General features: G+C 38.9%; 1 protein-coding gene across 1 annotated transcript in view; it reads right to left on the bottom strand.

The window, feature by feature from the left end:
- Nucleotides 1–15,254, bottom strand: part of JAZF1 (JAZF zinc finger 1) — a 186,624-nt gene that overhangs the window by 83,721 nt on the left and 87,649 nt on the right. Inside the window, exon 2 of the mRNA XM_058040464.1 lies at nt 607–679. Within this exon, the coding sequence (XP_057896447.1) occupies nt 607–679 (73 nt within the window). The remainder of the gene's footprint in view (nt 1–606; nt 680–15,254) is intronic.

The following is a 15,254-nucleotide window of genomic DNA, read 5'->3' on the forward strand; positions in this document are numbered from 1 at the left end:
CTATGCATAAAAAGTAATAATCCATGCTGGAGTACCCTGGAGGTTTCAGTACCACCATCAGTCAATAACTGAAAAGCTGGGGCTCTGTTACTTAGAAAAGTACTTAAAAATGATTTAATTTCTTAATTGCTTTCAAGTTTTAGGTTACACAGGACTGGTAAGTAATACTTTTAAAGATATATATTGTGGTTGAAAAACTTCTGAAGTTCTGTAAAATTCAATTTATATTCTGAACTATTATCAGATAGAGCTTTTTTCAATCATAAGTGAAATCTTCCTCTACTCACTTGTGTGAAGTACAATAAAATAGAAAACTAAGCCAAGAAAAATTATCTTGTTTGGCATGAGATTTAGCTAAAACATCAAAAGCTAAAACCTCATTCCTAACTATTTGAGCAGTACAGCTGAAGGGCTGTATGTGCCCTATGCAAAAGTCATTAAAATTCAGTTAAATTTTAATTCAACTGTTTTTCCAAAACAGATGTTTTGATAGTGTCATATCCCATGATGCAAAAGAGTGCATCCATAAGCATGCCAATTTTGATAGAATACATATTGTATATACCAAACCAAGATCAGTTATACCTGAAAAATAACCACACTTACCTGTTAATGTAACTTAGAGCAACATAGGTTGGCTGCTGAAGTTCTTGTTTCTCTAATACACGTGGGTCTGTATCTGGAATAAAGAAATACATACACAGAATTGAGATTTGTGCACTTACACTGAAATTAGGGGATTGAATGGTGCAAAGTAACCTAAGTGGACACAAGAGGTACAAAATAGCTCAACCCAGTTTATCCATAGAGTACACTTAGCACAGCTCCATCACTTGCTCATTCATTCATAAACACAGTATTGCATTACTTTACCCAAGAATTTGAAACATCAACAGTGATGTAATTTCCAACTGTCACACAAGCTTTCACAATCCCCCTCATAAATACTAGTTTTCACTGCTTTCCATGATTTATAGCATTAAATGGCTCAAGCTTGCTTCTTTTTTAATGTAGCTATTTTAACATTTTAACATGTTCCAAGAGTGATTAGATCTCTTCTGCTGGGTCTTGAGACTTTTCTTCTGCATCTCTGAGTTTTGTTCTCTCCCTTCTCTACAGCTTATTTTCTGAAGCTCTGAATCAGAAAAGTCATACAAAAATGCTCTTGAAGCAAAATGCTTGCCAAGCAGAGCACTGCCCACCAAAAGCCCCGAAGCAAACATATCCAAATTCCCTCAAGTGCTAACTTTCTCATTCAAATGAAAAAATATGTTTTCAATCACTGTTTCAATTGTCCTTTGCAGTTAAGTTGTGCTTTTATCTAACAAAGGAGTTTTGGTCTGAATTTTTGAAACTAAAGCCAAGGGAATATGTTCATAGTTTAGACAGCATTCTTATACCAAAACCCAGAGTTATATTGAAGTTTCAATATAACTTGAAGTTTCAAATACAACTTTGCCCTGCAAAGTTAGGCACCTTTAGGAGCTGAGCATAAATAGTCTTCAAAAGTTCCCAATGGAAAGTGTGCATCCTGCCTGTGCAAATTACTATAGTCATTAACAACGTTTTCTGCATTACTTGAAAAGCAATTCTGTGTGTAACTTCTGTGTTTTAACTATCAAGAATAAAAACTGCCTTTACCAAATGGCTCCCCACAGCACTGCTGCTCTCCATCTTTTATTTCTCAGAGCCATCTACTTTGTGTTTGGCGAGGGAGGAAGGGCACGAGGCACTCCAAGCCAATCCTGAATTTTGGATTGTTCTTGCTTCCTCCTAGAGATTTTAAGCATTGTTAATGTTTAAAAATCATTATCTTGATAAGCACATTAGTTTGACTCGATCAGTTGCTTTTGGTGGTTTTTGTGGGGTTTAAAACATGATACAATTATTTTGAAATCTGTCTCTGCTGCTGTGCCATAAGGAAGATTTTTAACTGAACTGAATGGGGATGGTGCTTGAGGGTTTGTGCATTTGTCACACCCACACCACTGCTGAAGCAGATAATGTCCTTATTCAAGGAGAAGGGAATCCCCTGTCTGCCTCTCAAAGCTCAGACTGACCCTAATCCTTCTCCTTACACTAGCTCCTGCACAGCTTAGGCTGCAGGATTTGCTAACATGGCTTTATCAATATCTCTGAAGAGATAATAACTCTATGAAAGTTCAGTGAAGAGGGATAAAAGTACAAGTGCCAATCCAATCAGCAAACCCAAGCCCGTTGTTCTTAAGAGGAAAAGGTCTTGCTGGTGCCTGGGGAAATTCTGCAGTGTTTGCCAGCACATCACACTCCATATGAAGCTCACCAAAGACAGCAAAGTGTCAGTGATCTCCCATGGCATCTAATTCACTTTTCTGAGGAAGTGAGGTTCACACCGCATACACAGATCTTTAACTTGCCTTTGTTTCTATAAAACCCATCATCATTTAGCAGGCCAAGCACAGAACTACTGCCATGGCGAGCTCTCTTAGATTTACACCTCGGTGGTGCGTGGCCTGCCATGGAACTTCTCAATGCAGAATGTCTGCAGGGTATTAATCCCAGCCAGGACTAGCTGAGAACTGCCGTGATGCCTAGAGAGGCTACCTGGAACAGAGACTGGACAGAACTAAAGGAATAAAGTAGGTATTTATTGAAAGGCCTTTAAAGGATACGCCTTGGGCAGGCCAAGAGACCAGCTGTGGCTTTACCCAAGATGGTCGACCAGTCAGGAGTTTTCACACTTCTATAAGTTTTGGTCCATTTACATATTGGGGTTAATTATTCAATTACAGCTTCAGGTTATGAAGCCCCATCCTCCCAGATTGCTCTCCTCAATCTGCTGGTGTTGCTTTTTGGGCCTGAAGCTGCAATGGTGTCCTTGGTTCTCAGACTGGAAAAGGTTTGTTTTGTCTAACAATTGTTTCATCTGTGAAGAGAACTTGATAACACTTTATATGAAGTTCAGAGTCACACACTTAGGCAGTACAGAATCTGAAAAATGTGAAAGCTAAAACGTAAGGCATCAGCTGCAACCCAAGTTCAGGCATCTGTGGTTAAATGACTATGTCTTTGCTAATCCAGTTCTTAAATGGGATTAACCTCCACCTATAAACAACAGTTTCTGTGACTGAAGGAGACAAAATTGGGGCTGGTTTACATCAGAGTGCTGCACATTATCAGTGGGAGACGCCAAGGAAAGGCTCTAATGGAGAGTCCACCACCCTTCCCGCAGCTTGCCAGCAGCTCCCATAATACCAGCTGAAGATGAAAATACAAAGACAAAAACCAAAAGCCCCATAACTTTTGTGGGAGTGTGTTATCAAAGCAGAGAGCAATTTGCCTGCTGGCACCTGGAGAAAGCAGACTCCTGTCTCTCAGTAGGTGCTGCCTGTCACACAAGGAGCACAATGTAGATTCTATTCAATCTATCTGTTCCCCCCCCATATATCAGACTTCACATGTTTTTAAAGTCAATTATGCTGCATTTACCAATTCCAGAAAATAATCCAAGCCATGGTAAAAAAAATCTTGTATGAATTTAGCACTTAGAATGCTTGACACATTTTTATTCTCTTGCAACCAGGTGCTGGGTTGGCAGTCATGAAGATACTGCATTCACTTCTGCACTGCAGCAAGAACTACACATAACACTGCTGGTACTATTTCTCTTCCTCAGCTATAACACAAAAAAACCCCCACATAAACGTGTTCTGGAGCCACAGCAAGGCCCTCAGAGAAGAGCAGAAGAGAGGAAAACCAGCTGTGCCACAAGTGCAGCAGCCCTGGGGCCCTGGCATAGCCCTTCCCCAGTGGAGGGACGTGAAGGGGCACACTGGCAGCTCCTCTGCATCCACCTAAAACCTGCATGGCTGTGCTATCCAGGCACATGCACATCTGGGCCACCACTGCCAGCTTTATAAACTCATATAAATTCATACTGGACAACTAGACAAGTAGTATGAGTGTATAATTAAGGCTGAGAGACCATAAATTGCACTGAGCCATCTTTGAACTGTTCACACAAAGCCAACATTTTCTGTGGAGTATGTTCTAACAAAATAAATCACCAACTACTGAAGCATGCTATGATTACTAAATCACCTTACTACACAGAAATACTTTGCAGCTTGAAAGCACTGCAAAATCCTAACCTGGCAAAGTATTTTAAAGAGAGCAAATAATAAACAAAAGCATACATATAATCCTGTATAAGCAGAGTCTTCAATTATATAATTTGGTTCTGCGTTAATATTTCTGCACAAAAATACACGCCACCTCTTCTTTGTATATAATGCAGCAATAAGCTTTTACCCTACAAGATACAAGAAAGTTATCAGAAGCAACTTCACTTTCATAAGAGCTCTGGTTTTAAAGATCACTTTTCACCTTACAAAACGCTAACCAATTCCAGTGGCATTATTTTACAACCACGAGCTTTCTTCTTACGGGGCCCAGGAAAGATCGCTACCACTAGCAAAGTGGTGAAGATAGTCTCTGAAGAAAAATAATGACCTGAAAGTGGTAAAAATTATACTGCCCTTCAACATCTTGAATATGAACTGGCCAGTCCTGTTTCAACACTGCCTTGCCACCATTTAACAAAAGCAGAGGTTGAGGTCAAGATTGACAGAAAATCCAGGTGCCCAAAGAAGGAGACATGAATCCCTACTCACTTACAAATGCAGTGGCTGGATTGTCAAAATTTTTTGGTACCTGTAATCCTCCAAGAGATTTCACAGACCTGAGTAGGTCCTTTATGGCTGATAACTATCCTTTTATCCATCTTTATCATAGGGGGTACTATGCTAATTGATTGTGGGGGTGATTATTAGGGAACAAATTTCAGCCTAACAAACAAGGTCTCTCAGTGAGCTCCAGTGAGCCTCTGGTGAGAAGTACTAGACAGTTGTTGCTGATGTTGCAGATATTACTTTTTGGAGGGAAATGTTTAGAGATCTCTTAAAAAGAGATATTTAGAGACATCTCAAAAAGATCTAGGTTTGAAAAATATGTCTTCTGTAAGTCGTATCAATTTTATACCAAATAGTTACAACAAAAGCAAAAAGGCAAAACTCCACTTGCCAACCCAAGGGCCTTATTTCCATTTCATTTAATCTCTAAAAGAGTAACAAAACACCTTTAATGTAATGAAAATAACAGCCCTGCAAAGGATTTTAAAAGGATTTTAAAAGCACATATTTGCAAGGACCAAGGACTTACAAGTCTGTCCCAAGTCACTTGGAGATGTTAATGATAATCTCACCTTTTTGTGCAAGATCACACTGGGGTAAACTGCCAACACAGAGGTTCCCCAGACTCAAACCTGACTTTGCCAGAACATCCATACACACGTTCTGCTCGCCCACCAGCAGGTTCACAGAGTGCCTGTCTTGTATTTCACTTGGCCTTGAAACTGGCTGATATAAGTCAGCTCAGCTAGTTAATTAAAACCTACACTTCCCTTGAAACTGGTTCGCTTCACTAATGATGCCAAGGCAAATATTTCTGTTGGCTTCCTCAAAAGTCTGCAATTGTTCCTATGTGGATGTAGCTTAAAAAGCCAGAAATAGATAAATTCAATGTTACTGGAAATTGCTCCCCATCTAAAACCTCCATTACAAGGAAACCATTATGAGTTTCACAGTATCAATTCCAAATGCAACGTTGTTCATGTCTTCTTGTAAATAAAAAGAGAAAATATCACAGACAAATTAACACAGTCTCTTAATTATATTTTTACCAGAAAAAAAAAAAAATAAAAGTCCTCATCTTCAAAAAGGAGATTATGCTCTTCACTTCAAAGACAGAACACTGGAAGATAAATATGATTCTGCAAGAGTTTCAAATCTGGAATTCAAGAACATCTTTACAATTTAAGCACAAGTTTAGGTTCTTTCCAAGATCAAGGTGTTAAATGCCACAGAGATGGACTTATCAAAATGTGTGACAGAGATCAGATACAAACTTTCACATTTCCTCAATAAGCTCTTCAGATAACTTAGCTCTCTAAACAGATGACTAAGAAAGCTACATTCAGGCAAGTAGAAACAAGAAAACATTCTACTTATGTCAAGTTTCACAGTTTTGGTGAAGGCTAGAGGCTCCAGAATATGTTTTAGGACAAAATTCTGCCTGCTTGGTCTATCCCAGAGTTGCAAGAATTTCTCAGTTTGCTGCAAACAGTTTATTTCCCCCATCAAATTGTACTTAATTGCATGAAGCCATGAAAAAAGAGACCCTTACAGACACAGGTTACATAAGTAATACAAGAAGGTCATGAAACTGCAGCATTTTTGGCCAGCTGGGGGACAGCTCTGTTGGGCTGCTGCTCAACCCAGGCCTGTGGACTTCCCACACAGCAACTGAGCAATTGCAATTGCTGCACTACAGCAGGAGAATAATGCACTCCAAAGACAAGGTAAAGCCTCAGAAGTCACAGCCCAAAAGCTGAACTGCTGCGGACTTCTCCTAAAGCCTTCAAGCACAAAAAGGTTCTCATTAATCTTAATAACTGCAAATTACATATTACACATGTAGACAAGTGGTTAGCAAAAGGAAATGTCAAACAGAAGGTTTATTTAAATGGAGGCTGCCTCAGTAAAAAAACCCAACAAGTATAAATTGGGAATGCACACAGAGGCAGCTGGAAGGCAAAGCAGCAGCTGCTGACTTAACACCCTGGATTAGCACACACGGGCCCCTTCATGTTGGTGCACCTCCCAGGGAAGTGAGGCAGCCCTTGTGGAGTTCCCAAGGAAAATGGTAATTTGTAAAACTGCCTCTTCATTGGAAAGACACCATGATCCCAGGGACAGCGCTCCCAGCATTTTAGCTTCACTGAGTCTGAATGAATGCAGAACCTCTGAGATGCAATCAGAGGACACCACTGCAAGAGGGAGTATAAAAAAGGGGCGAGAAGTTCAAAAGCAGAAAATCATTGAAAACTAAAGTACAAAAACCTCTGAGACCACCACAACCAACAGCATCCATTCACTAACTCAGACTAACACAAATGAAATTCCATTTTGTAACACAACCCCTGTGAGACACAAGAACTCAGGGTTTTGTCATATGAGAAAATGGTATCTTGGTGGGTGATAAAATAACACATGGTATTTCAGATAACCTACACAGAAACAAGCTTATGCTTTGATACTACAGCAGAATAGAACCTTTTATATAACACTACATTGGAGCAAATCTGTTTCATCCTTGCAAGCTGCCACTATTTGATTCAGACTGTGAACTTTCAAAAATAATGGCCATCCCATATCTTGTCCAGACAAACAGGATTCTGATTACAGCTTCACATGCATTAATTTAATGCACAGTTACTAAAAGTATTTTAGCAACACAAATGAGGTGATCACTTGACATTTCCTATTTTTAATTTGGAAACCAAATAGCCAAGTAAACAAACAGAAGGACTTGCAAACCTGAAAAACATCATTTATTGAGAAAAAAAAATTGTGGCATAACCATATGCAAGAAAAGGTTATTTCAGATATGGACAATTGAAAAGAGAAAGAATGCATGGAGTCCAGTCAAGGATCCTGAATATTTAAAAAATGTTCTAATTTCTGCAATTAAGTTAATTATTGCACAGTAGTAAGTGACCACAGTGCTCCTCAGTTGCTGAAAGCAACCTTTGGATCTGTCATGCTGCCTTCAAACAGGCAATTAAAGTGAAAAATGAGAGTGTGCATAACTTTCCAGTACCATATATTAGATACAAATAACACACAAATAAAATCTGAAGTTCTCAAACCAAACACTTGATACAGTTAGTCATGCTTTTATCTGTTTACTTGAACATGTATTGCTTTGCTACTCTTGAAATCCTTATTACAGATAATCTACTGCCTTAAGAAGAGTTTTCCCTTACCAGAAATTAAGAGAACTTTCCAATTCTCTGTCCCCAAAATAATTTGCATTAACTGAGGCTGAGTGGTGTAAAACATTCCAGCTGTGGGCTTTCCTGGCCCCTTTTAGAGTGGTGCTGACTGGAGATAGAGCCCGGCCCTGGAGGGCCCTCTGGCACACCTGAACAGGCTGGCACCCACAGGCTGCAGCCGCCTCTGGCACAAAGAATGGCAACCCAAACAACCCAAATTCAAGCCATTTCCTACTATGACCTTCTCCTCTGAAAGCCCAAACAATCTCCAGCAGCAACTTCAAGAAAGAGAGCTAGCTGTGTAGGAGGGTATAACCCTAACCCTTTCAGAAAATATTACAGTGCACTGCGACTGAAGACACCCTCAGTCTCAGCAGCACATGCCTCAGCATAAAAACAGTAATGCTGTAAATCAGCTACTTAATTCCTATTCAAACAGAACATAATTGCTGGTAACTGGCTGAAAAGCAACAAATGCCAAAAAAAGGTCTTTGTGATCTTTCAGATGTAATGAACTGCAAGCACACTTCATGTGCCATGATGCTTTTCCACTTATTATGCTAATTTGTTTTTATTTGAAACACACAATTATTGCTGCAACCAAATGCAATCATTAATCTATTTATTTGATAGGCAAAATATTCATGAATCAAATCAACAAGAAATAAGCAGTGCTGGAAATGTCCCTTAGAGAAGGAAAAAACCTCCATGACTGCTGCTATTTAATTTTACTTTTTAATATTCAATTTTTACGCATTTGAAATGTTAACATCTTGCTTGCAATTTCTAAGTGCAAATACACTTAATGAAGCTTGACATAGAGAAAAATTAGAATGCCATTTTCACAGAACTTAACAACATTTAATTCAAGTCAAATAACCTCATGATAGCCCAATGGAGAGTAAATAAAAGGTCCATTTGCACTTAACAGTCAAGCACACAGGACATAACATATATCATTAGTAATCTCTGAAATTATCCCATTTCAGTAATTAAATGAGCATTTTTATTCCTCACCATACTATGATGTCTCTTTTGGCTGAGAGTTTTAAAAACTCCTGTACTGTGGAAAGGCATTCACTCAGATCAGGGAAGGCCTCCAAAATCAATTAAAATAAAACTTAATTAATGATCTAAGGATCTATTCTGTACTGAAACAATGATCAAACCACTTTCATGACCCGCAGCACTGCCCACACCAGCACGATGGTCCCTTTATCCATTTTTGTTGGATTGCAGGACTCCTGGCCAGCGTGGCTGTGCTGCCTCCCCAGACGGCTCCCGGCGGCAGCAAAGCCCCTCAGCCTGCATGGCTGTGACTCCCTGGAGGTGACCTGGTACTGGGCTGCCTGCGGGAAAAGGGTTTGTCATTCCCTACCCTGCCACACTGGAGAGAGCGGAGGAAAAGGAGCTGACCCAGCCCCGCATGCAGAACTTCTACGCATTCAGTCAAACTGCTCCATTTCCAGCGTTTCACACATTTCTCCCCTCTCTAAGGTCAAACACATCATTACCCAGCACATCTGGAAGTGACACAAAAAAAATAGAAGAATGAGGAGCATTCATCCTGCTCTTAGCATTTTGCCAAAATTATAAGGGAATAAATTTTTAGAGTTGATAATTGATTGATTGAAGGTTAGATTCTGTGGGTTTCTGTGAGAACCCAGGTCTTGTTTGGGTAAATCCACTGGGAAGTTTGGCCTTTTTTGGGCAAAAATTGGTATCTAGTAGTTTGAAGAATAATCTTTACATAAACCACAAGGCTCTGTTTTTTCAATGTGAGGTGAGTGCATGCTTAAGACCATATTTTAGGATAAACACTTTAGCATAAAGGAAGCAGTTATTTCAAAACAGCTAGTTTTTCTACTAAAAAAATTTAAAATTTATAGGTTTGTGTTTGGCCTTCATATTAATATTACTCAAATACTCAAACCCTTGTTCTCATCTAGTTTTAATAATGAAAACCTGGCTAAACATTCAAAAAGAAATAAAACCTAGTATTACTTTATATAAAACTTCAAAAATATATATATCTTGACAGTTCTGATGCTGGAGGGTTTTATTTCCCAAAGTAGTAATGATCTCCAGGAGTTAAAATAATATGATTATATCCCAACTCCATGACCAGCTAAACCACAACTGAACTGCAGTGGCATATATTTCATTTGCAATGCCAGAGGATCTCCATTTGAGACTATCAACACAGCACTAAATTTCCAAGTGTCACTGGAAACAGGCCACCTGTAATTTTGGTTGGAAACACTAATATGAACTGCTATAAGGAGCACAGCCAGTGTTTTACCAGTTCAACCTCTTCATCTTTACCAGCAATGAGAAAGGAAAGCTTTTTACTCTCACTTTAATACTGTGTCTTCTCTCCTCTGCAAACAGTGGTTGAGGGATTTTTTGGTTTATTTTAAGGGAGGATTGTATGAGAAGGAAACAAAACATATCTTTCCTCTGAGTCACTAAAATGACTATGAGCAGTTTATCTTCTGTGCTACTACTCTGCAGTCTTGTAAGAGACAGGATTCCTAATCTTTGCTTCCTGCTGATAGGGAGTGCACAGAATTAAGCTATTTCTTGTAAGGAAGAAGGAAAGAGCATAATTACCTAGTGTTACTCAAAAGAAGCTCCAGAAGACAGCAACCATGCCAGGTGGAGCATGGACAGGAACCAGATGTGTCAGAACACCAGGTGCTCAGCTAACCTTTCGTTCCTGAAATGTCTTCTTCCGAAATTCGTTGGTAAATACCGTGGCTTATGTAATTTTATTATTTTATTTCACTGAGGATAATTTCACCACCAATATGCCTCATCCAAGGCCATGAACAGCTCCAGATTTGTCACCAGAGCTACAAGTGAAACATCCAGCAACAAGCCTACTTTGCAGGGAACAAGAAATGCACAAAAACACATATCACATGTCACATTTCCCAAAGGGAGTGAGGGTGTGGTGTGGGGGTGTCCCTCTCTTTAAGGGGAAGATATCATCACTGAAATAGTCCACGAATGTGAACCTAATACTCTGAGATGAAAAATCAATTTTTCTGCAAACTAACTGTCAATAAACTTAAATAAAATAGTTATCATCCCCAAACAGCACCTTTTGGAAGTCTAAGACTCAGTTATTGGGATAACAGGAACTGGCATATGAGAAAATCATTAAGGGCTGTTAACAATCAGCCTGGAGCAACAAGACTCTTTTATTTGCCCTGAAGTATTAACAGTGGAGCAGAACCTTTGCAGTTTTGTACCTTAGACATCTGTTTTTGAAAGAGAATATCAAATTATCTTGAGAACTGAGAAGGTGAGGTAGATTGGTCAGAAACTGGAATCATTTACCCAGTGAGGTGGTGGAGGCATCATCCCTTGAAGAATTTAAAAAAAGACTGGATGTGGCACTTGCTGCCATGATCTAGTTGAACAGTTAGAACATCGGCTGGACTAGATGATCTTATAGGTCTCTTCCAGTCTTGAAAATTCTGTGATTCTGTGATTATTTCATACACTGAAGTTAGTGAATGGGTTCCAGTATCCCCAGCCACTGGGAAGCCAAGTGACAGCAAGGGGTTTGGTGCCCTCCACTGAATGAATCTGGCCATCTCAGCCCAGCTCTCAGAAAGAACAGGATTTTGCAGAGCAGGGAATGGGTGAAGCCTCAAAGCTCCACTAGAACTGGATGCTGCCATGTGCGCTCTCCCCTCAGTGATCTGAGCCCACACAGCACAAAGATAAAGATGAGGTTTTACCCTCATGCAACCACTCATAAACTGAGGCTTGCAGAGGGAGAATAGAACCAAAAGCTGAATGGTCAGTTTAAAACAGTAAATAAAAAAAAATTATATAAGCTAAAAAGTATCAACATGAAGCAGACATTTAAGGATATAGATGAGCTTAATAATCAATGATGTTCTAAGACCATGGCATGTTCTTATACATTCTAGTTTTACTTTATTATCCCAATCAAAACCATGCAGCATCCAAAAAAACAAACAAAAACACCCCCACAATCCCCCAAAACAAGCAAAACACCCTCCCAAACCCCAACAACAAAACCCAACCAACCAAAACAAACAAACAATCCAACCCTCCCACCCTGTGCTGTTCCCCCCCCACCCCCCAAAATCTCACCTAAACCAAGCAAAAAAAAAAATTGCCTGGTGTGAACACATAGGAAATACAAGAAGTTACCAATTCCTTCAAAATTCTTACACTATCTTTGCCCCCACACAGAATTTGAATATAAAATAATTAATCAAATAGTGACACTAATGAATACAAAGTCAGCTGACCACAATAATAATTTAGAAAAAGTCCTTACAATGATGATAACAGGAAGGTTATTCATTATAAAAGCCCAAAAAAAAAATTACATGCTATTCTTTGGCTTCCATAGTTTTGTCTGGCATTCATGATAGCCTGAAGTATCTGTACTTCCTTAATGATTGATGGAATAGAAAGTAACAGAAGGGCATTGCACTTTTTGCAGGTGAAAGTGATGCTCCAGGTTCACACAAGTCAAGCTCAGGCAGGCTTCTCAGCAGAGAAAGCTCATTTTCTGCTCAGCAATGTCTAAGGGATCAAGCATTCTAATAAATGCACTGGTATGTCAGAAATCAGTTTTAATTAAGTAAAGGTAAGAAAGAAGATATGAAAGAGAAACTTTCCTACAAGCAGTAAAATTTCTCCTTGCATTGAATTATGTAAAAAAAATCTCATAATTGCACGTGAATTTGAAATGTTGTTTATTTCTGATGTAATAGTGTAGACAAGCAATGCCTCACTCCTAGCTTAGGGTAACTTTGAAGAGTAGTACAGCCCTGTTTCAAAACAGTGTTAAGTTTACTGTATTTAATAATTTGAAAAATGGATCATTCAGAATTCCCAGAACACCAGTTATTTTGCTATTCTTATGCATTATAAGTAATTAGAATCAGGAAGAACTTAGAAACAGGTAGGGAGGAAAGGAGGACATTCAAGCAAGGCCTTCTCAGATCATGATACTAAAATATCTACTGTATATATGAACATCTTTCAGGGTAACTAAAAAAAAGATGCACATTCTTCTAAACAATCTAGCTGCTAATTTTACAGTCAGTAGCTGACAAAGAAAATTTCTTTATGAAGTAATGGTATAGTACCTTCTAAATTCTACTACTGTTACTGCTAAACAGGATTTAATTAACAAATAGGAGTTGACAGCATTACCAAATATTACAGCAATAAATCTTAATACAATTTTTATTCGGTACTGTTCCTCCTCTGATCAATACCCAAGTACGAAACAAAAAGCACAACATACATTTACCAAAATTACTTAAGGGATATGATAAGAGAGACACGGTACATAAAGGTTCTGATGCTGAATTTGAGGGCAATTTAAACTCTTCTTAATTTGTCTCAATATTTATATTCAGCTATGCTGTTACTCTCTTGGAGTTATTTGTAAACACAGTTCTGTAAAACCCTCTAAAGAACATTAAATAATTTGTCCCCAAAAGACTATCAGTTTATAGAAAAAGACACTTTCAACTTTATAAAACCCCATATTTCAATAATGACCTTATGAGTGTAATTGCACATGCCATCAGAAAAATAACATCACCTTTCCAAGTATGTTACTACCTGCAACAGCAGGTGCTTCCTATTTTTAGTCTGTTTCTCTCTTCTCAATAAAAAGTTTTAAAAGTTTACCAAAACCCTTTAAAACATTTCCATCAAAGGCTTATTTAAAAAGGTATGGCCCATTAAAGAGTATTTATTCAGAGGAAGAGCTTCTTTGGTTTGTTGTTTCTAAACAAACTAATAAAAGAACCCAAGAGGCAACAAAATACTTCTCCAGTTCCACAGACACCTGCATACTAGCATCAGGACAATATAACAATATAACTAATAATTCACAATATTTAACTAAAATTGCTCTGAACTCTTTTTATATTCATCACTAACATGGTGTGCAAGTATGGTGGTTGGATTACAAGAGAAATTAAGACCAGCGATAATGCTCCCCCTCCTCCAAAGCATTTTTCCTGCCCCTCCAATTAGCCTTTTCTATTCCCTCCTCCTGTCTCTAAGTCCATTTGCTACAGCTGTGTGAATTATCTCCCTCTCCATTCGGTTTGGATTTTAGCAAGTTCTCATATTCATTCCTTAAGGCAGTGTCAGTGTGCTCACCCCTTGCTCTACAGAGTGGTGCTGATTTGCAGAGAGAAGCAGAGAAATGCCTTGCAATTCCTCCACAATTTATTCTAGCTCTAAAGTTTTCCACTGCAGTCAGTGGACTACCTAATAGCCTAGTCAAAATGAAGACAAACATCTTCTATGACAGAAAGCCGTGGGGAAGGTGGCATGAATTAAAGAGCTGGAAAATAAACACCTTAAACAAACCACCTCAGCGGGAGGCCGAGATTGTCTGGCAATGAACTGCAGACAAGATGCCTCAAAAAGCCCCATAACAAAGAAAAAGCTGCATATTGTTCAAGGGTTCCCATGTCAGCACCACCCCTGAAGCCAGAAACATTAATAACTTCTCTTTTGTTTTCATTCTTTCTGGGAGGAGAAGGGAGTTGAAACCTAAACAAACAAATAAAAGTATATAAACATGATTTCTTTTCTTGCTAGTTGAAATTTGCCCATGCCAAGTACTAATGTACGATCCTGGGGTTGAAGGTTTCTTGTTTTTGTTTTGAAAGGGGCAATGGAATCCTACCATTTGGTTGAAAGATAAAAAGATTAAGACACTCCTTACCAGAGGCTGTCCACTACATCAGCTCAACAGACAAGCTTATCAGTTTGATGAGGTCATTGCTGGCATCTTTTCCTAACTAGATTTCTCTTTTTCTTCCTTACACATTTGGAAAAAAACTTTAATGAATTGATTATCAATTAAATGTACCAGACTGACAGCTAGCAAAAATGCTCTCTGCATTGCCTTGATAAGCAGAAATTTCCTATGAGCAGTTACAATATAAGTTTTTCTGCTGTTGTATCACTGGGGTAAAGACTGACTTTCCAGTGTGAAAGTACAGACATATCATTCCAGTCAGGATGAGACCCAAGGAGTCTGACAACCCCTTGCAATCTGACTTCAATGGGAAGAAATCCAGTGGACTGTGGAAGGAAAGCACAGGAAGGTGCAGCATGCTCTGCCATCCATCAGCATAAATCATCAGAGGACTGGGACAGGGAGGGATGGCTGGAGGCACACTGCACTACAGTCATGTTGCAGCCTGAGGTAGTGTCTGCTGGGAATACAATAGCTCATTCTCCATGCCCATGCAATAAATGGCCTTCTCTCTGCAGCTACCAGTTAAGATTATAAATCAGTATGTTTTGCAATATTAAAAGCCACTCCAGCTGCAAAGGAACCAAGATCATA

Source organism: Melospiza georgiana, chromosome 1, assembly GCF_028018845.1.
Source record: "Melospiza georgiana isolate bMelGeo1 chromosome 1, bMelGeo1.pri, whole genome shotgun sequence".
Lineage (NCBI taxonomy): Eukaryota > Metazoa > Chordata > Aves > Passeriformes > Passerellidae > Melospiza > Melospiza georgiana.